This window comes from Typopeltis vanoorti, chromosome 16 (genome assembly GCF_054136105.1).
Source record: "Typopeltis vanoorti isolate ZY-2024b chromosome 16, IOZ_Tvanoo_1.0, whole genome shotgun sequence".
Lineage (NCBI taxonomy): Eukaryota > Metazoa > Arthropoda > Arachnida > Uropygi > Thelyphonidae > Typopeltis > Typopeltis vanoorti.
Genome location: NC_143564.1, coordinates 13,175,650 through 13,199,237, shown reverse-complemented (window position 1 = coordinate 13,199,237; position 23,588 = coordinate 13,175,650). Strand labels below are relative to the sequence as shown.

The 23,588-nt window shown below is 36.9% G+C and overlaps 1 protein-coding gene across 4 annotated transcripts in view; it reads left to right on the top strand.

Annotated features, from left to right (window-relative positions):
- Window positions 1-4,093: 4,093 nt before the first annotated feature.
- Window positions 4,094-23,588, top strand: part of fmt (phosphatase 6 regulatory subunit 1-like protein fmt) — a 450,952-nt gene continuing 431,457 nt past the window's right edge. For 2 of the 4 annotated variants that reach the window (XM_090406311.1, XM_090406308.1), the window contains exons 1-2: window positions 4,386-4,520; window positions 19,126-19,193. In XM_090406311.1, coding sequence (XP_090262437.1) covers window positions 19,134-19,193 — 60 coding nt within the window. In that variant the 5' untranslated portion in view covers window positions 4,386-4,520; window positions 19,126-19,133. Of the gene's footprint in view, window positions 4,154-4,385; window positions 4,521-4,710; window positions 4,778-19,125; window positions 19,194-23,588 lie in introns of those variants that run through there. The other 2 variants (XM_090406310.1, XM_090406309.1) reach the window with 2 other exon arrangements.

Below are 23,588 nucleotides of genomic sequence, written 5' to 3'. Positions count from 1 at the left end.
ACCTGAAGTAAACAAAGTGTATGATTATACCAAAAGAACCAATAAATAAGAAATTAAACATAACCGCTAACGAAAAGAAAATTGAACAGATTCAGTCTTTTATATATTTGGGACAAATGTTTACAGATGGAGGAAATTCCCTTAAAGAAATAATAAGAAGAATAGAGATAGCAAGAAAACCTTAATGATATGAAAACTGTTCTAATATCCAGAGACATTAACATACACCCAAGAAAAAGATTAATAGAATGCTATATATGGTCAAGTCTTCTCTACAACAGTGAAACATCAACTCTAAATAAAGAAGCAGAGAAAAAATTAGAAGCTTTCGAAATGTGGACTATCAGAAGAATGATGAAATTATCATGCACAGAAAAATGAAAAATGAAGATATTTTAAAGAAAGCAATAATGAAAAGAATATTAATGAAAACAATTAAAGAACAAAAACTTAAATATTTTGGGAATCTAACTAGATAAGAAGACATTCAGAAATTAATATTAAAAGGGGTAACTGGATGGAAAAAGAGGGAGATGTAGATCCAGGAGAAAGAGATTTGAAGACATTAACGATTGGATGGGCTTGAATTACCATAAATGTTCCAGAGCAGCAAAAGAAAGAAAAAAGTTCCGTGACATGGTTGCCAACAGCCTTCTAGGGGAGGAGATGACACTTGAAGAAGAAGTGGGAAATAAGAATCATACGACAGGATGAAAATCAAGCACCTAAAGACTTTCATGTCCATCAATACCACCCTAATACTGAGATCAGTAATTTGTTGGCTGGAGTCTGTTCAGCTGTATAACCAGGTAAGTTCAGTATAATAAAAAAAAAAATCACCTAACGCCTTTTTGTTCCTGTATAGGGAGTAGGCAAAGCCGTTTTTTAGCCCTATTTAACGTTTGGAGACTGAGTGGGCAGCTTAATCTCCACTGGTAGCCAATCATAGATAGCTGGCCCAAGGCTATCACTAATTAATCGACACGCATTGGAGAAGGCGGCTAGTAAGTGCCGCCATCTGGTGGTCCCTAACCCTAACAGAATATTTTTAATGTCTGAAAACAGTGTTGGTTCGACGGCCGAATTTCTTGAGTTTACGGGACGAAAAACCCGAGTTTCAGGGAAAAAAAATCCCGCTAGCCTGTGCCAGAGATGGACTAACTCTGTAACCAGTCGAAAAAAGGCTTAGAAAAAGTTCCTCTAGTCAGCGACTAGATTCGAACGCCTTTCGTCGTGCGGTTCAGTGCTACTACTACTACTACTACTACTACTACTATAATAATAATAATAATAATAATAAAATCAGCTAACGCCTATTTGTTCCCGTATAGGGAGTGGGCGGGGCCGTTTACCTTATCTAACTTTGGAGATGGAGTGGGCAGTTCAATCTCCACTGGTAGCCAATCAGAGAGATAGCTGATCCAAGGCTATCACTGATTCATCGGTACGCAGTGAAGAAGGCGGCAAGCTAGTGCCTCCCTTTCGTGGGCCCTAATCCTAACACAATATTTTTAATCTCTGAAAATAGAGTGGGTTCGACGGTCGATTTTCTTGAGTTTAAGAGACGAAAAACCCGAGTTTCCTGAGAAAAATACCCGATAGCTCGTGCTTCAGATCGAGTAACTCGGGAACCGGTCGAAGAAAGGATTAGAAAAATTTCCTCTAGTCGGCAACTAGATTTGAACCACCAAATCCTTTCTTTGTGCGGTCAAGCACCGTAGAATGCAAACGCCATTTCTACTGAGCTACACAGGTTCTTAGAATAATAATAATAATTATTATTATTATAAGGCATATCTATCTCATTAGAAACGACGTTTGCGCCCTCTGCGCTAGGCCGAAGACAGACTTGGTTTCAATTCTAGTTGTCGACTACAGAAACCTTTTCTGAGAGGTGTTTCGAACTTTTTCCGAGTTACTCGATCTCTGGCATGGTAAACGGATTTTTTTTCTCCCAGAAACTCGGGTTTTTCGTCGTGTAAACTCAAGAAACTCGACCGTAGAACCATACTATTTCAGTCAATAACATATCCTGTCACGGACAACGAATGGTTACATTTCCTCCCCAGTCTTTTCATCAATTGCCTTTTATAATTAGCAATTGTCTGAGGCCAGCTATTTCTGATTAGTTACCAGTCGAGATTGAATAGCCTACTCACTCTCCGAAATTAGAATGGCTTCGCCTACTCTTTATAATAATAATAATTATTATTATTATTATTATAAGGCATATCTATCTCATTAGAAACGCCGCTGCACTAGGCCGAAAACAGACTTGGTTTCAATTCTAGTTGTCGACTACAGACGACGAAAAACCCAGAAACTCGGGTTTTTCGTCGTCTAAACTCAACAAACTCGACCATAGAACCACACAATTTCAGGCAATAACATATCCTGTCAGGGACCACGAATGGTTACATTTCCTCTTCAGTCTTTTCATCAATTGCCCTTTATAATTAGCAATTGTCTGAAGCCAGCTATTTCTGATTGGTTACCAGTAGAGATTGAATAGCCTACTCACTCTCCAAAATTAGAACGGCTTCGCCTACTCTCTATAAGGGAATAAAAGAATATATATATATATATATAAAAGTCAGCTAATGCCATTTTATTCCATTATACGGGGAGTAGGCGAGGCCAGTTAGCCCTATCTAACTTTTGGAGACTGAGTGGGCAGTTCAATCTCCACTGGTACCAATCAGAGATAGATGACCCAAGGCTATCACTAATTAATCGGTACACAGTGAAGAGAGACGGTTCAAATGTGCTGCCATCTCGTGGTCCCTAACCCTAACACAATATATTTAATGTCTGATATAATGTGGGTTCTACGGTCGATTTTATTGAGTTTACAGGACGAAAAACCCGAGTTTCCTGGAGGAAAAACACGCTTGCCCGTGCCAGAGATCGACTAACTCGGGAACCGGTAGAAAAAAGGCTTAGAAAAATTTCCTCTATTCGCCGACTAGACTCGAAATCAAGTCTTCCTTCGTGCGGCCAAGCGCCGTGGTGTGCAAATCCCACATCCACGTACGTCTCTCTGGTACGTCTCGAGGAACACCAGAGAGACATTGCTTATAAGAGAACCAGAGCAACTGCCCTGTCAGGCCATGTCCTGTTTTCAATAAACACGAACAACGAAAGCCGCCAACATGAAGTAAATTGGACAACAACGTCAAACCTACACATTTGCCATGATGAGGTAGAACGCCGAATTGTGGAGTCAAAAGAAATCACCTTGGACCCTCTTCATATGAACAATAATCTCAGCTATAATTTGCCTGACTCTTTCAGCTCTACTATCAGATACTGGAGATCGCGTGGTTCCACACACGCACAAGTGTACAACAATAGAACTTTAACACGGACTATATCTCAAGTTCATAATAACTGTAATTTACAGTCGAATATCATAACTTTATAATTGCATAGCTTTAGAGTGTCTCAATGTTTATTTCAATGTCTTTTAATATCTTTCTATGTTCTTAACGCCTGATGAAGTCAATCTCGAAGAAACATGTTGCGTTTTCAAATAAATCTCAATTTGTTATAATTCTCTGGTTTTTAGTCAGTTTATATTAAAAATGAATATATATATATATATATATATATATATATATTTTATATATACATATATATATATATAAAATATATATATTTTATATATACATATATATATATTTTTTTTTGACATAAAATTATTGTATGAAATTATAATAAGAAAATTATTAAAAAGTTATTTCGTGATTACACAAGAATGAAAGCTAAAGATTCATTTAATGGTTTATGTAGCTGTATTCCTAGTTTGATTTTTAATCCACAATATTTGCTTTTGATCTTTCAAACTGTATCCTCTGTTAAATGTATATTATTATTATTATTTGACACCTCCATGGAGTCCAAAGACTCATCGAGGGAGGGTACCTGCTTTACAACTGTCTCCACGACTCAATTCACCAACTGACCACAGCTATACCTACGCTATTTACTGCCGACCACCACTAGTATTTCCAAAGACAATCACAAACATCCATGCCCACAGCGGGATTCGAAACCTCAGCCTTTTGGGTGGAGAGCAGATACGCAGACCACTCGGCCAGCCAGGCTGCACAGATCTAGTTTAATCTTTTGAAATGTCTTGCTGCTAGCTAATGTGATTGCATATCATGTTATTTATTTATTTGTTTATTTATTATTTATTTTTTTTATTACCCAAAAGTAGGAAAGAAATGCGAATGCATTGCTATCCCTTATATACACATTGTCATTTCGGTTGTATAGGTGGCATATATATATATATTTTTTAATTTCATTATTATTATTATTTTTTATCCATTACAAATATACATTATATTCATCGCTATTATAACATCGCCACTATAAAAGCGAAAATGGCTGCTGTTGTTCGTTGGTTTTTTGTGTTGTTAGGTTACCAATATGTATAGCAGTCGTTATTTTTGTTTATTTGTATCTAATATTTAACATTAAGTTATAGTGAACATTTGATGTCTTCGTAGCAGGTATGAGTTATTTTATATTACGCCATTACAAAATTTAAAAAAAACAAACATATAACGTGGGAGTGGTTTACACTTTCAGTTGATAATCATATCCATTTGATGAGCTGTTTATTTATTTATTTATTTTTAAATTAATTGTTACTAAATAGATTATAGGGGAATATGGGGAGACTTTCAGATGTATCATCCATTACAGTTGTTGCAATTATTTGTGTTATATATTTAATGCAAACGTTAAAGACGTTGCGTGTGCCTAGGTAAAATATATGAATCTCAAAGTAAATATTTTAGTAGTGATGTAGAATTATGTTATTTTCGAATCCCCCCCCCTCATTTTTTTGTTGTATGTTTATATTTCACTTTATATACTTAATTCACGTGGTGTGGGATCCTGAACTAAACAGCATGGACCTATGGTTCAGTAATGGAATATTCATAACTGCAGCAGTCGGTCTCGGTTTTAACTCTTTCCCTGCTGGGAATATATACATGTTAGTCAGATTGCCTTTGCCGGCTTATTTTCATTATTTAAATTAAAAAAAAAAAAGAAATCACATGCATGACTTTACTGTTTTTTTTTTATTTTAAAGTTGAAGTTTAACCAAAAGTGTGGCAAGTTTTATTGAAATCTTGCTCAGTATTTTTATACAGCACTGAAGCCAAGTTTAGCAGTTATATGATATTTTTCGAAATGAGCAGGTAAATATAGGGTCCCTAAAATTCGTCACACCTGCTCTCCATCTCTCTACTTTTCCTCCCTTCAAATGAGATGTTTGGACACACACATGGCAATTCCTTGTAAGATTTTTCTTAGGAGTGGGAAGAACAAGTGTTAGAAGGTGTCTTCTTTTCAATCTGAGGTGGCTGGTCACCAAGTGATGTGCACTTATATATTGTGTTTTTTCCTGTATTTACTTAGTACAGCATCTAAGAATTTAGAACTGTTATGTGGAGGAGGAAACAAAAATTTATATTCCACTTCAAGTCCAGAGGGGTGGGGGAAAACACAGTTCTTGCCTGACCTTCCAACTATTTGTGATGCAGTAAAGCTTTATTATTAGCTGATTCATCTAACTTTCTATTTCCTGAGATTTCATGCAGTTTTTTTGACATATGATCAGCATGCACACCTTGTAGTATTTTCACTGCCCATGGGAAGACACAACCATGTCACATTTGGAAATCAGCTGATAATTTCTTCTGTTATAGGCAAAAATGTAAATATTTTCCTGAGGACAGTGGATTGCTTCAGTTTAAATTATATTCACAATATATTTTTCCACATGCTCAAAAATATTCAAATGTGCTTAAAAGATACTTCATCAAAGATTTTTTTTTTTTAAATTCAAAAGTGTACTTGAGTATACTCATGCTTAGCAAGGATACCATTTTCAAGCTACTTGAGATAACTGAAGCTTAGCAGTGAAAAGATTAAGGATTTATGCAGAGTAGCTGCTTTGCAGTAACAGGGAAGTGAATAAAGATGTGTTGAAACAGTTCGAATTCAGATTTTTGTAGTTTTATTTTTTTTAGCATGTGTATTTCATCTATCATACAGCGCATTATTATTATCATGCCTACTTTAGCATAATCCTAAAACATATTTCCTCATCCTATTTTCATAAACAACATTTCTTTAATCTCTAGATAAATACAGGGATATAGTATAGGCAATTAGTACAAGGATTATTATTATTATCTAAGTAACTATATATATATATATATATATAATTCTAAGAACTCAGAACTCATTTTCAACTATTTCTAGAAAGTTGTTTTACTCTCCATGCAAATAGTCCATCTTCATTAATTACATTCTTGCCCCAGCTTCCATGCGAAACCCCCCCCCCCCAACACACACACACACACCCTTCTTTACTCCCCTCCATAGGATGGTAAGTGATAGTTGTTGCAGGAGTGCAATGTCTCATGGTGAAATCTGATAAGTCATGTGCTACATGTTTTGTTTCTAGGCCACAGTTTAATTTGTTTTTTGATGTACTTCAGAGTTTGATATGAGATATTCATTTGTATGCAGTTAATGCTAAATCAGGAAGACTGGTATCATAATTTTGATCGATGTTGTTACAAGGGGGATTTCAGTAGGTTGGTAGAGTGCATAGGTGAGTGGTAATTCCAGTTTAACATAGCTAAGTATATTGTTATATGCTTCAGTCAGAAGAAATGGTATGAGGTCTGTTATATTAGCAGAACTGTACTTCTGCTAATATAGCAGACCTCTTGAAGTGATTTAAAGATGAAGGGATTTAAAGATGGAAAGGAAACTTAGGGGAACACATTGCTGAAGTTGTAAAAGCCATATAAATAATTGCTGCTGTATCAAGACAAGTCGGTAAGTTGTGTTAGGGAAATGATAGTGCCATTGAATATTGCATTGATCACATCATCCAGATTACTGTATATGTAGGAAGAGCTTATTTCCAAAGTGACGCATCTCCACTTTTTAATTTTTTGAGCTGCTAAGATGCTGCTTTATGCTTTTGCCATTTTTTAAATTTCTGAAATGGTGTAAATCCCATTGAAAATGGAATGAAAAAGTTGATTTTATTTCCAATGTTGATTCATTTCATTGTTGTGTTTGTTTGCTGAAATTTTGTATTTGATGGAGATAAGTCATTTTGGAAATAAGCTCTTCATATATGGTCACTTAATATCTGGAATAGAAGAAGAAATAATGCTACCACATATGGGAGAGCCGATGTGCTTAACTCAAGTCCACATAGAGTCGGCAAGAAGACAGCTATGTGGAACACAAACTGTCTATATAATATTTCAACCATCAACATCAGAACGTTGTACAAACCTCGCAAATTAAAACTGATAGAGAACTTGAACTGTTTAAATGGGAAATAGTGGGAGTTGCAGAGACCCACTGGACAGGCGAGGGAAAAATCGCCATCAAAAACTTAAGCATATTTTACTGAGGAAGGAAAGATAACCATCACAGAGAAGGTGTAGCACTAATCATTAAAAATGGCTCCTAAACTCAATAGTTGATGTAAGACCAATTTCCTCTAGAATCATCTCAGTAAGATTCAAAGCAAAAGAAAAAGGAATATATATAAAAATAATAGAAGTTTGTGCCCCAAACCAATCACATGAAGAGGAGGAATATAGCCAAGAAGAAATCAGACAAACAAGTACAAGAGATATCCTGATTATTATGGGAGATTTTAATGCCGAGATCAGTTCAGTACTTTGAAGATAAAGCAGAAGTAATGGGAAAATTTGGTCATGGAGAGATGAATGAGAGAGGAGAGGACTTGATTAATTTTTGCAAAATAAATCAACTGTTAATCACAAATACCTTATTCTACCACAGGCCACAACACAAATACACCTGGACATCACCAAACAATGAAATCAAAAACTGTATAGACTATATAATCATTAATAAGAAATAGAAACATTCCTTCCAAAATGTTAAAACATTAAAAAAGATTGACATGGATATAGACATGAACTACTATCAGCCAAACTAAAAATCAGTTTCAAAAGAAAGAGAATAAACCACCAAAAACAAAAGAAGATAGACATCTGAAAACTCAATGACAGCTTGACAAGATCTAACTATCAGAGAACATTAAAAGAAAAATTAAATAATCTTGCTTTAGATACAGTCTCAGAGTCTTGGAAAAAAGGTAAAGAAATTATTAAAGAAACAGCAACAAAAGACCTGGGCCACCAGACAAGAGCAAACAAAGATTGGCTTACACTAGAGATTTTGGACTTATGGGAGAAAAAAAGAATATCTAAAACTAACCTCTCAAAAGAAGATAATGAAGAAAATAGAATATTGTACAAAAATTTGAAAAAAGAAAGATAAAAATGCAGATTAGCAAAAATCACATATTTAGAAGAAAAAGCAGGAATATGTGAAGAAGCATACAAAAAACATGACTCCAAGACCATTTATGAAATAGTTAAAGAGATAATTAGAACATACTCACCCAACCCAGTTTCAATATTGCAAAAAGATGGAACCACAACAAGTAGCTGTGAAACAATAAAAGAAATATGGACTAATCATTTTAAACAAACATGGAGCTGAAAAAAAACATAGATCAAGATGCCTTCAACCCAGAAGAAACTTCTGACACAAAAGACATACTAAATGAAGAAATACATAGAGCAATCAAACAAATGAAAAATAATAAAACACCAGGCATAGACAATATTTTGTCTATGCCTGGTGTTTATTGAGTCAAAAACAAGCTTTTGACTCAATAAACAGAAATTTTCTAGAAAACAGAGGGTTTGACAAATACCTATTAAATTATATCAAGAATTACTATTCAGAAACAAGCAATAGTGAATTACAAAAACATAGAAACAGATCAAATAGCAATTAAAAAGGAGTTATGGAAGGCTGTCCATTGTCACTATATTTATTCATCCTGTACCTAAAAGAAGTAGTAGACGAAGGACTACAGATGTTTGAAGGCATAATTATAAATGGAAGAAATATAACACATTTAAAGTATGCTGATGACATAGTTATCACTACAGACAGCCAAGAAAAATTAGAAAATATCCTGGCCAAGCTGCATCAATCAAGTAACAAATATGATATGAAAATCAATTTTAGTAAAACAAAACTAATGGTAATAGGAAGAAAAAGGGAAGCAATCCAAATTTATTTATTTATTTAGCATATGGCTCACACATGAAAAGTTACATTACATTAATCCTTAATATATATGGACATAGTAATAGACATGTACAATAAGAAGACATAATACAGTTATAAAAGAGACACTCAAGAATAGGCTACAACTGAATGTCTAGGTTGATTATCCAGTCGACTGCACTTGGTGTAGCATGGATGAAGTCTGACAGGTTTCCACTGTATGCATGTAGGACACATTCTGCTATAATATCATTGTCTGGTGGGGTGATCCACAGTCGCACCTGGGTAAGGCAGTCATGCCCCATTTGTAAAGGTGGTCTGCACATCTGCCATGGTTTGTGCAGATACGGTTAAGGGCAGACCAAGTTTTCCGAGGTAGGTCAAAACCTGAAAGTATCTGTGTTGGGTCCACTAATTCATGGAAGATCCCTGTTGAAGTGTTACACCAGGACTCTTTCCACTTCTCCTTCATCAGAAGTGAAGAAGAATAAGAATATCTGGAATATAAGGAAACACTGGAGTTCAGGAGTGAGCGACTTTGATTGTCTAGTCTTGCTGTGAATTGTTGGTTGTGAGATAAATTGAGGGGGGGGGATGATTTGCAGAGCTCAGCAGAAAAGATGCAGGGTTAATGGGATTGAGACAGTCTGATGAGGGAAGCCTGTTATAATATTTGGTGGTCTGTAGAGATCATGCACTGGGTAGTATGTGATGAGCAATTAAGATCAGTTCTTGGAGTTATGTGACAATCTTGTAACAGTGTGCACACAGTGATCCAGATCATTGATACTTTTAATTGATACTTGTAGAGTAAGAGTAAAGAAGATTCCTATGGTATTGAGAAGTGGTTTTCATAGCCAACTGTTCATTTGTCTTCTCAAGTATGGATGGAAAGTAAATGGAAACATTTACTTTCCATCTCTACTCTGCTGTGCAAACACAGTGATTGTATACTTGGGTTAAAAAGATCTGGTTCAGCTTTTCATGATGACTGTGCTACAGAGGTGCAGCTGATCAAAATGCTGGATCCAACACAGACCAAGCTGAATTCTGTATTTCAGACCATTCACCTGTTCTATTTGAGAATATAACAGTAATGCAGTCTATATCACAATACTGCAATCTGCTTTGCCAGACAATGCCTAGAGGGAGTTCTGGTAGTAGCATGTGAAGTGTATTGTTAAGATTAATATGCTGTCTCTATGATTGTCATGTTTAAGATTCACTGGCCATTGCATGCCATATTTATTCTCTTTTCCTAGCACCATGAAAAACTTACAAACAATATTAATTCTGTAAGCACAACTCCTCCTAAACATTATTATCAATTTCTTGATATGTACTCTGGAAGATACAGGATACTATGACACCTTGCATGATTAAGTTCATATTATTACTGATGTCCTGTCAATAATATCCCTTCAAATTAGACTTGCTTGTCAGCACTCCAGTACTGTCAGATTATATTTTTGTCTTCTAGGAACTTTTACTGCCTAGTTCACCTAGATCTTGGTCTTCCTATGTTTGTTTCACTAACCTTTCCTTTCCCATTTTTTTAAGTGACTATACCACCTTAGACTAGTTCTGCTCACACACATGCTCAAATGCTAACAGTGTCACATTCCTTCCTATGTTCATTTTTAATGTGATTCTATCACCCATGCCATCTGACCTCTCTTAGTTTTTCTCAGTACTCGCATATCTGTGTTCTCCAGTCTCTGATCAACTGTTTTATTTCTAATCCAACTCTCAGTTCCCTAAGTTAAAATTGATTTGAGAGCTGTCTTGTATACTGTTGGTTTAGTGTTTTGGCTAATTACTCTTATTCACCATCGCTTAGTCATTCAGGCCTTGCATCCAATTACTGAATGAACCTTGTCTGCAGGTATTACAAATGCTGCCTGTCTTAATTTTCTGAACTACCCTGTGCATTTTTTTTTAATCCTGCTCCCACTTCTGAAAAGATTTTGTTAACGTATGGTACAATTTGTATTGTGGGTGGACTGAGGATTATTTTTTCTTCCTAGTTTTTTATTTATTTTTTACACAATCCTGAAACCCTGCTCTAGAGACCAAACATGGAACTTCTTCAATCCACTTCAGGCCTCCAATAAATGGGACAACGGGTTCACAATGCGCGATGAGGTTCATCTCACACCTAAAGACAGTCACAGACATCAATGCCCATGGTAGGATTTGAACCTGTGGCCTGTTGGGCTGAGGTGCAGATATGCTAATGACTTTGGCAACTAGGTTGGTTGGTGTACGATTCTTTGGCTTCAACAGTTGTTTACACTACAGTGCAATACAATATTCTATGCCCAAGAATTGCATATCTAGAATATTCTCCTTTGCTGAAATTTTCTTTTTTGCTATCTCTGTAATTCTGCAAATTGCTGATAGTTTTTTCATCTTTTTATCTGTGCAGTCTGATCATTGCATTTTAACTATGCCAGCTCGGGTGAATCTTCTGTCACGACTTGATCCACATCTATGACTGACTTTGAATTCTACTGTTGAAGCTGCTTACTATGTAACAAGTGCAATTTATCAATATTTATTTTCACAGACAACTCAGAAGATCATGTCACCATGTTTGGCGAGGAGAGGAATAGAGACTAGAGCAAAGGCTCTAGTCTCTGTTTATCCCTTCTCACATGCATTGTGGATGACATTCTTCGGGGACATACCAGATACACCCTTCCCCATTCAGGAGTGCAGCAATAAAGCGTTCCACAGGCTGACTTCTAGCCAGTTAGAATATAGGACCAAACCTGATAGTAACAAATTGGGAAGCTTCCCAGTCAGCTAGTGAAAAATCCTACTGCTGTCAGTTCATACTTTGAAGGACCCCTTTGAAGTACAGGCATATGCAGAAGATTTGTCAAGGACAGGAGACTTGATTCTTTCTGTGTGGATAATGTTTGTAGGTCTTTCACCTCCCATTGTGTACCCCTGCCTTTAACTCAAATATAGTTTCATTGCAGAACGCAAAACCATAAATATCCAATCGGGGGGGGAATCATTTAGCAACATAAACATTATGTGCAACCACCTACAATCAGCCAAACCATACCTGTTTTTCCTAACAAGACTGGGCCACTAATGGGCAGGGTTGCGCAATATACAGCCTCTTCCTGTCAAGTCAGCCCTGCCTCCCTGCAGTGTGTTTCCATAAATGCAGCTCTGGTGTTTGCTGTGAGCATTCCTGCTGCAGAAGGATACCTTCATAGTTGAAGGAAATGCCAATTAGACATTAGGTGGTAGATGTTCTTCATTGCCCAGCGAAATACCACCACCCAGCTTATTTGGAGGTCTGAAGTGGCAAATGCCATGTTTGATCTCTAGAGTAGGGATTCTTGTTTGTGTTTCTTCCCCTGTCCCTTTTCTCCACTTAGTTTGAGTGATACTCTTTGAGGTTATGACAAACATATGTAGAGACAGATAACCTCTTTTATTTTGAGGGTACATTAATTAAAACGGTGGTGGCGGCGGCTCAGGGAAGCCACAAATTAATTCGCTGGCCCAAAACTGTCAGTAACAAGTCAAGATGCTTCCTGGTCAACTGGCATATAATCCTGCTGCCACATACTCTGATAGGTAATGCCTGGAGAGGGAGTCTGCATAGGGGGATGTGGGGGACACAGGTCACTCACTTACCACATCTCCCAGAAGCCAGTGTCTGGTGTGGAAACTGGTTTCTCTTTGTATGGAAGTTATGTCTGAGAGTCTGTTCTCTAATTGCATGTCCCCACTATATTTCCAGCTAATTGCAAATTATGAAGGCTCCTACACAATGACAGCAACACTGCCAAAAATGAATCTCCCTCATAAACCAATCCCATCAGAAAAAGTTGCATCACTAACAGACACAACATGCAAACCAACTTTCACTTTCATATCTGCTTTACTAACATCTGTGGTTAACACAAACTAATGATGTTCACCACCATTTGCAGTCTTCCATACCAGACATCCTATTCCTGACAGAAACCCAGATTCCAACTACATCTCCTACAGTCCGGATCCACTGTCCAAACTTTATACTTCACAATACTTTTTGCAACAAGGGTGGCATTTGTGCCTTTGTGAAATCTGACACAGCCTGCCAGAGAATGGCTAATTTAGAATTGCCTACTTTCACATTCTCTGGCTCAAGGTTTCCTTGCCCCATTTATTAATATTCATTTCTTGCATTTACTGATCTCGAAACACTGATTACCATCTTGCCCTTTTCACTTTCCTTTCCATGAAACTCAGCCATCTACAATCCAGCTATCGAAATAGTGAGGTCATCTTGCTAGGTGACCTCAATGTCCACAATTCCAACTGGCTCCCCTATTCCAACGCCAATGACCATGCAGGACAAGAAGCAGAAGTCTTTGCCATAAGTAATGACTTAACACAAATTGTACCTCTACCTACTTGAATTCCCAATAACCAGCTTCGTTCTCCAAGTACCCTCAATCTTTTTTTCATCAGCTCTTCCAGATACTCTGTTCAGGTCACCTTGCTTCTCGGATCACAATCTTGTTCAAGTTTCCTCTCTCACAGAATGCCCTGCCCCACCGCTCCCAAGTTTATCCTAGATAGCTCCTACAGAGGAGCTATCTAGGATAATATCCAGAATTTTGACTCCTCCTTTCCTTGGTTTGACTATTGTTTCTGCACATCTGATCCTAACACCTGCTGCGAATGAGTTACAGAAATTATTCTCACTAGCATGAAGACCTTCATCCCCAATTCAAGGCATAATCCTCATCAACTTTCCAAGCAAAGCGTACCCAAGTAGTCAAAGAAAATAAAATACAGCTTATTGCAAGTAGGCTTGCTTCAAGAATTCCTGCTTAACTCTGTCTACACCAAAGTGCACAACATATGCACATCAGTCATCAGCAGATACAAGTCTGATTTCATAAAAGCTAACAGCAAAAAAACTTTCTTCCTGTTCAAATGGAAGCCATGCTTTCTGGTCTCTTGCTAAGGCCATTGGATACACTTCCATCCCTCCTTCATCCTGATGCCACCATTGTAACTTCTTGCATTCTTATTCATGCATTTCAGCATACCTTTGTACCAACAATTACCCTTGTGTAATGTTATTACCAATCCATTTGAATCAGAAACTTGTGAAATTGCATTCAGCATTGCATAATTATTTCTGTACACATGCAAGGAGATGTGCTTTGCATTATGGGATATACTAAGACAAGGAGTGATGAGAGCTTTGTCCACCTTTACCACGAGTTGCCTCAGTCCTGAAGATACTTCAGGTGCAAACTTTGTTTGCTTACACTTGGATAAAGGATTAAACTAAATTTATTATAGTCTAACCAAGTGGGGAAAAACTTCCATCTTTCTCTAAATCAAGAGTAATTTAATAATAAGGTGAGACACCTTTTGACAACTCGTATAGGTAAATATGACTTCTCCATTGCTTCCACCTTGGTATCACCACCTCTGGGTCTGGCTCCCACTGACGAGACCTCAATATAGGTTGAAACCGGTCTGGGTTGTGGCCCCTTCCCTTAATGCATAGCGTTATACATGTCTGCAAGGAGATGTGCTTTGCATTATGGGAGATACTAAGACAAGGAATGATGAGAGCTTGGTCCACCTTTACCACGAGTTGCCTCAATCCTGAAGATACTTTAAGCGCAAACTTTGTTTGCTTACACTTGGATAAAGGATTAAACTAAATTTATTATAGTATATGGTGGGATGGAGTCTAGTAGAATGATGGTGACTAGTGTAGTGCCTCAAGGTTTAGTACTAGGGATACTACTCTTTAATTTGTATATCAATGACATAGGGAAAGATTTTAAGAGGGAATATTCAGTTGTTTGCTGATGATGCAAAGCTGGGGAGAGCAATAGTTGATAAAGGTGATGTATATGTTCTGCAGGATGATTTAAATAAATTGGCATTGTGGGCAAAGAATAATGATTGTCAATTTAATGTTGCAAAATGTAAGGTTATGCACTTCGGGTTGAAAAGGCTGCATGTGGTGTATCATATTGATGGTATTGGTTTGCAGGAAATTGATAAGGCTAGGGACTTGGGAATAATGGTGGACAAAGAGTTAAAGTTCAGAGGATATATTGTAAAATAGCTCAACAAATTTACTTGGATGAAAAATACTAACAAGTAAAGATAAGGAAGTTATTATCCCTCTTTATAAGGCTATGACTTAGCCATGTCGTGACTACTGTACACAAATTTGGTCACCTGGGTTTCCTGGGGACCAGCAAGTGGTCAAAAAGATTCAGAGATGAGTGACCAAGATGATGACAGGTCTGTGGAATACTCCGTACAACGATAGGTTGAAGGCTTGTGCGCTACAAAGTTGAGTTGATAGGCAGAAAAGGGAGGACATGATAGAAACTTTTAAGATATTAAAAGGGTTTTATAAAATTGATCCAAGCAAAATTTTTCAGTGAGAAATATTCAGAGAACTATGGGCCATCCGTGGAAGTTGTGTAAGAGTGTGGTTAGTAGGATGTGTGGACCAGATTTTTTGTATAGAGTGGTGAGTGAGTGGAGTGGAACGGAATGCCAGAATTGGTTGCGCGTTCCCTGATGACGAATTAATTCAAGGAGAGGATTTATGTGTATGATGGTTGATTTGGGTCTCCTGCGACGGGTCTCCAGACTCCATGCAGATTCATGATTCTTAATAATATTAACCTCCCTATTTTTACTTGTCAATGTGTTCTTCAATATCCAAGTAATCCTCTGAGCTATTTCACCAAACTCTTGCAATATGTCCTTTGAATTTCAGATCTCTACTATCACCCACAGATCCCTAGCCTCATCAATTTCCTGTAATCTGGTACCATCAATTTAATATGAGGTGCATTACCTTACTTTTTGCAACATTAAATGGTAAACACTGAATATCCCCCTCAAACCTTCTGCTATTTCATTAGTATACAAATTAAAGAGTAGTGGACTTAGTACAGAGCCCTGGAGCACCCCTGCTAATCATCCTATTCGTCTTTATTCCACTCTACCATACACCACCATCTGATGTATATCAGCCACCTCCCCATCAATGCCACCAGCCCCCATATCCATTCCCATTTGCTCCAACTTATGTAATAGTTTTCCATGTGGTATTGTGTATGGAAAATGCCTTTGCAAAGTCCAGCAGTAACATCATGTAGCCATTTACTTTATCCAATTGTCCTGTCACATTATTATAAAATGTGAATAAATTACTGAGGCAGGACTTCGCTTTTACAGAGCCATGTTGGTCCCCTATAGAGTATTATATTCCTATTCACCCATTCTTGAATTTTACTTTTAGCCAACTTTTCCAATACTTTACAATTGGTCTAATTTTCCATTTCTGTCTTGGAGCCACTTTTATGTAATGGAATTGCCTTACCCTCTTTTTACTCCCTTGAAACCTTGCCAAAGCATATCAGAAGCACTGTCAGTTTGCTTGCACATTCTTATACCACACAAGCTGACATACCATTCAGGCCTACCACTGTATTCACATTGATATTTTTCTGTACACTGAGTACTTCCAGTTCATTTACCTCAGTTCTCACATCAGTCTCTATCACACCCCAGCAACTGCAAAGTCACCTCCTAGTAACTGAACTTTCTTATACTTCTGTCACTTTCCTACCATCAGCACTGAGTAGAGTTATCTTTCCATAATCATTTTTTCTCTTAGATGCTACATAGCAAAAAAAAAATCTTATCAAGTTACTTTGGCCTGCTTAGTTAATTTTCTCTTAAAATATTATTTAACCTTCCTTACCATACTTCTTACCCTTCTTGCCTATGTTTTATATTGCTTGTGAGCATGCTGATCACCTTTTTTTTTTTTTATTTATATTCCTTCCACAATGCTTTTTTTTTTTTCCCAGCTCCTTTATATTGTTAGTCATCCACTTAATCCCTACTCAGTTCGTCCTCCTGATCCTGGGTATGCAGGCTTGTATACTGCCTTGCTCAAACAATCCATAAACAAGCCATGCATTAATGACATTCATTCCATTTAGCTTCTTATGCACTGTTCCAGGTTGCCTCCTGAGTTTTTCATAATTGCTAGCTTTATAGTTTCACATATACCTTTTGTTTACTAAAAATTCCACATGTTGAGCAACCTCACAGGACAAGATTGCATGGTCACTTTCCTGACCTTCAGATGCACTCTCCCAAATTTCTGAACATTATTCTAAGTAGGCCAAGTTTGGGTGTTGTTGCACTAGTGAGGTGTAGTGTCTCGTGAAAAAAATGACTTCTAGTCTAGAGGCAGAGGAGGACATTAATGTGATTGTCATGAAAGGCTCAAAGTGTGCAAATCCTAGAAGAAATTTGATTTTGCATTTTGATTTTCAGTATTTTGCTTTGGTCACTGAAGCATCCTTAGAATACAGAAATCATAATATGGTCATGCTCATGTAAACAAAGGTAGCCTACACATGCCTAATTTGCTGTAGATAGATTTTCTGATGTTCTTATCAGATCCAACATTCTCAAATCCTTGGTCCCCTCCATTATATGCTGTTTCAGGTAATTATCCCTGAGTAACCTGATAAATTCCATTTCAATTTTGCCATGTGCTCTTTCCACCTTCCAATCTATATCTCTATAGTTGAAGTCTCCCATGATAATTGCTTGACCTGCAAACTCATTGTGCTAATCTCTGATGCATGTCATCCACATCTTCTTGACTCCCAAGTCTATAGCAGCAAATCAACAATATATTTTGTCCTTTTGACCTCAAATGAATTTCCCTTAGATCTACAATCTTAAAACTTCTGTTTTTGTTGGTTGAAGTTCTTCATCTATCATTAATAACACCCCTCCTCCTGCCCTATTTCCTCTATCTTCTCTGAAAATACATTATTTATCACATTCTATCCTTGTAACTACATCATTCACTGATAACTAGGTTTGACTCATGCCACTAATTTTTGGAAAAGTTGAGCTGACCAATGTCAAAAACTACTCTCCTTTATTTGTGATACTTTGGACATTCATACATGCATTTCTACATCCCTATTGACCACAGTTACCCTTACATAATGTCATTACCTGCCTATTCAGATTCGAAACCTGAAGAATTACTTGCCAATATAGACTTCTTGTGGACAATCAGGAAGATCATTATATGTGAAGAAGTGAAAGAATTGACCATGTACTGAATAAGCTTTACCCAGAAATTGGAGAGAAAGAGCACATGGCAAAATTGAAAGACTCATCGAGTGAGGGAAGCTACTCTACAACTCTTATCTCCACCACTTAATTCACCAACTACAATGAACCGTAACTACACCACCACCATCTACCTCTAGTAAGAATTTCGCAGACAATCACAAACATCCATGTAATTTCTTGGCATCTTTAATTTATAAATCATCGAAGTTGTATAATTCATTTACCATCCAGTGATGTTTGCAATACTCAAGACATAAGGGAGTGGGAGTGCTATACCCTCTGCTTAAATTTGCTTAACTTCTAAATAAAATAATTTCTAAAATAAAATAAAGTTTCAAAGACTTTAAAAAGATTATTTTCAAAGAATTCTTGAGTATTCCAGTTTAAAAAAAAATTTACAAATTCACTTTAAAGGTTTTAAAACTACTTTTCTTAGCATTATAAATTAAACATACCAAGAAATTATATTCTTGGCTTTATCTTTAATCCAAGTGTAAGCAAACAATGTTTGCATATGAAGTTAACTTCACGACTGGGCTACTCGTATATAGAGACTAATGACTTCACATCACTTGCCTTAGTATCCCATAATGCAAAGCACATATCCTTACAGACTTTTATCATTAAACACCTTTAATGTCATAACATTATTTTAGGTTTTAATTATATTATGTTTTCAGTTTGACATTTCTAATAAGAACTAGTGATTCAAATAGATGTTTTAGATTATGATTTTATAACTTCATTTTTTTTTTTTTTTAATATTTGTTATAGATAGCATCATGTTTTGGAAATTTAATATGATATCTGCTTCTCATATAGAAACATTGTTAAATAAAGAGGTAAGGCTAATTTTATATTTTCTGCATGCCAGTATTTAATTTTATGTTGTAATGTTAGATTTTTTCATTTTAATAAACTGTAATATTAAATATTTTCAGTATGTCTAGATTTGAAGAATCTTTGGTGTAATCAGAAGATTGATCATTCTTTCTTTTAAGGTTACATGGTGGTCAGCATTCATAGTGAAGAATTTATGGAGACAAAACACGCGTTAGAATAATTACTTAACATTAGGAAAGTAACATTCAACATTTTGACCACTATATTGAGGCCATCATCAGGAAAAATACATATAAGATACATGCTACACGTCACTGCACTATACAAAGGTAACATGAATTTAGATGCTTGTTAATCTTTTAACCTAATCTGACCTCTTCTGGGGAAAAAATAAATAAATAAAATAAAAAATTAAAAACAGAACCACATTAAACATTTCTAAAGTACACTTGATTTAGAGAAAGATGTTGAAAGTTTTTTTCTCCACTTGATTAGACTATAATAAATTTAGTTTAATCTTTTATCCAAGTGTAAGTAAACAAAGTTTGCACCTGATGTATCTTCAGGACTGAGGAACTTGTGATAAAGGTGGACCAAGCTCTCATCACTCCTTGTCTTAGTATCTCCCATAATGCAAAGCACATCTCCTTGCAGACATGTGTAATACTATGCATTAAGGGAAGGGCCACTACCCAGACCGGTTTCAACCTATATTGAGGTCTCATCAGTGAGAGCCAGATCCAGAAATGGTGATACCAAGGTGGAAGCAATGGAGAAGTCATATTTACCTATACGAGTTACCAAAAGGTGTCTCACCTTATTATTAAATTACTCTTGATTTAGAGAAAGATGGAAGTTTTTCCCCACTTGGTTAGACTATAATAAATTTAGTTTAATCCTTTATCCAAGTGTAAGCAAACAAAGTTTGCACCTGAAGTATCTTCAGGACTGAGGCAATTCGTGGTAAAGGTGGACCAAGCTCTCATCACTCCTTGTCTTGGTATCTCCCATAATGCAAAGTACATCTCCTTACAGACATGTATAATGCTACGCATTGAGTGAAGGGCCACTACCCAGACCGGTTTTGACCTTTGTATAGGTGAAGTGGGCTCTAAAAATTAGGCGATCCCGAAAGATCGCACAACCCAGCATTGTTCCCCTCAGTGATAGGCTCACCCCGTCACCGAGAAGAACTTCTCAGCATTGGCTCTACCCAGTGGCAGGCTCACCCCACCACCAAGCAGAGCCATAATCTCAGTGGTGGCACCACTCAGAGCAGGCAGAAACCTACCCCCAAGCAGAACCTCTCAGAGCCAAGCTTCCAACTGGTTTTGACCTTTTTTGGGGTCTCGTCAGTGGAAGCCAGACCCAGAGGTGGTGATACTAAGGTGGAAGTAATGGAGAAGTCATATTTACCTATATGAGTTGCCAAAAGGTGTCTCATCAGTAGTTGCCTCAGTCCTGAAGATACTTCAGGCACAAACTTTGTTTGCTTACACTTGGATAAAGGATTAAACTAAATTTATTATAGTCTAACCAAGTGGAAAAAAACTTTCGACATCTTTCTCTAAATCCAGAGTAATTTAGTAATTGGCCCTTCCCTTAATGCATAGCAATTATACATGTCCGCAAGGAGATGTGCTTTGCATTATGGGAGATACTAAGACAAGGAGTGATGAGAGCTTGGACTATCTTTACCACGAGTTGCCTCAGTCCTGAAGATACTTCAGACACAAACTTTGTTTGCTTACACGTGGATAAAGGATTAAACTAAATTTATTATAGTCTAACCAAGTGGGAAAAAATTTCCATCTTTCTTTAAATCCAGAGTAATTTAATAATAAAGTGGTACACCTTTTGGCAACTCATATAGGTAAATATGACTTCTCCATTGCTTCTGCCTTAGTATCACCACCTCTGGGTCTGGCTCCCACTGATGAGACCTCAATAAAGGTCGAAACAAATCTGGGCAGTTGCCCTTCCCTTAATGCATAGCATTATACATGTCCGCAAGGAGATGTGCTTTGCATTATAGGAGATACTAAGACAAGGAGTGATGAGAGCTTGGTCCCCCCTTTACCAAGAGTTGCCTCAGTCCTGAAGATACTTCAGGCACAAACTTTGCTTACACTTGGATAAAGGATTAAACTAAATTTATTACTAAATTCCTCTCGTATTGAGATTTTCTTCTGGACTTCTGTTTGTTTATAAGGGTTGCAGATGGGTCCTCCATATTCTTGGAATGATTAATCCATCATTTTTATTCAGGTTTGGATAATGTTTTAGCATTTCATAAACTTCTTTGAATTTTCTCTCAAACCTGGTTTTGGTGCATTGTAGGGACTTGGTGCCTTTCCAATCTATTCTGTTGCATGTTTGGAGTGTGTGGTCTGTTAGGCCTGTCTTACCATAGTGGAGATATTTAATGTGACGTTTGTGTTTGTTTTTTCTGATTGGGATAGTGCGTCCTGTGTCCCCTATGTAAGTTAGGACAGGCACATTGGATTTTGTAAACCCCCCCTGGGTGGGTCAGGTATGGAAGAGCTAAGTAAATTTCTTAAATTTGTCATGGGTTTGAAAATAGTCTTAATGTTATATTTAAATGGTGTTCTGTCTATTTTTTTCCTGAAATGCCTCTAATATAGGGTATGGCTATGGCATTCTTGTAATCTTTTATGTTTTTAGTAATATTTTTACGGAAGTTCTTGTGAACCATTCTTTTATTGCAGCCATTTTTTACAAATGTTTGGTTAATGATGTTGAATTCTTGGTTTAGAGCTTATTCATTAGAGCAAATAGTTAGGGCTCTGTGTTTGAGGCTGCTGATGACTCCTAGTTTTTGTGTTGGATGGTGGTATGAATTTTTATGTATGTATTGGCCCGTGTGCGTAGGTTTGTGGTAGACTGTGAAGAAGAGACAGCCTGAGGGTAAAAGTGTGAAGAGTGTGTCTAGAAAAGGAAGAGAATTGATTTCGATGGTGAATTGGATACGTTTGTGTTGTTTGTTCAGGTGGCTTAGGAAAGTATTTAATGTTTTGCGGCTGTGGGGCCAAATGACGAAAATATGAACAACATATCTGAGCAAGACTTTGGGCTTTAAGACTGACTGAATCTAGAGCTCATTGCTCGAAGTCTTCCATGTAAAAGTTAGTTATTGGTGGAAAAAGTGGTGAGCGCATGGCTGTATGTTCTTTTTGTAGGTAAAAATTATTTTGCCACAAGAAATGCCCAGAGCATAGTACGTGGGCAGAGAGGGCCATGACGTCGAGCGGAAATATGCTCTGTAAGAGAATAATAGTATCATTGATAGGGACATTAGGGAAAAGGGAAGTTATGTCAAAGCTGACTAATAAATCTTTGTTGAGCGTGATGTTTCTAATCTTGTTTATGAAGTGTTGTGTATTTTTTTTTATGTAGGAAGGTTGTGACCTACCAACTTCTTCAGTGTGCCCACTAATTTCTTGGCTAAGTGATAATTAGGGCTGTATTTAGTTTGTGTATTTTCGGCAGGCCTTAAATTCTGGGAATGTGGGCATAATGCGGTATTAGTTGTTTGGTTGTTTCTTCTGGCTATGTGGTCACCGAAATTCTGTTTACTTTTTGATGCTGTTTGTAGGATTGTAGTTCACCATTTGGTACATGTTGTGGTCAGATACCATATGGTTCATTTTTTCTAGGTATGTTGTACGATCAAGGAGACTACGGTACCATTACTTTTATCTGCTTTTGTAATTACGATGTCCTGGTTATTTTTTAAGGATTTAATGGCCAAATTTTCTGCTTTTGTTAACAGCTAAGCAATTTAGTTGTTTGGTAAACAACTAAGTTGCAAGTAAGTTGACCTAATGGTAGGTCATTCCCCCTCTCCTACATAAAAATGGCTTGTATACAATACAAATGCCATAATGCTTGTATCTTATACGAGATACGAGTATTTTCTTAATGACCTCAATACAGAGGTTGAAACGTCGAATGTTACTTTCCTGATGTTAAATAAAGTAATTATTCTAACACGTGTGTTGTCTCCATAAATTCTTCACTATGGAAGAAAGAAGATTGATGATCCTTTTTTTTTTTTTTTTTCAGGAAGTCTGGGTTCAAATCCCATCTGGGATGTATGAATGACTGTTATATGACTTTTCAACTGAAAGTGAGGAAGCCCATCTCAAAGGGCAGTGGTAGAGTTTGTACTTCAGAAACTGTCACTGCTTGTTTTCAAATGGCTGTGAAAGGGAATCATGCATTTATGAAAGCCTACTGTAAATAGCCTAAACTCAAGTTATACATCATCATCATCAAATTCCTGCCATGTACCCTCAAGGGGTGTACAGATATGATAGTACTACATTCGTCTAGGAATTCGTCTCTCTGTCCAGGCATTCTGAACTATGCAG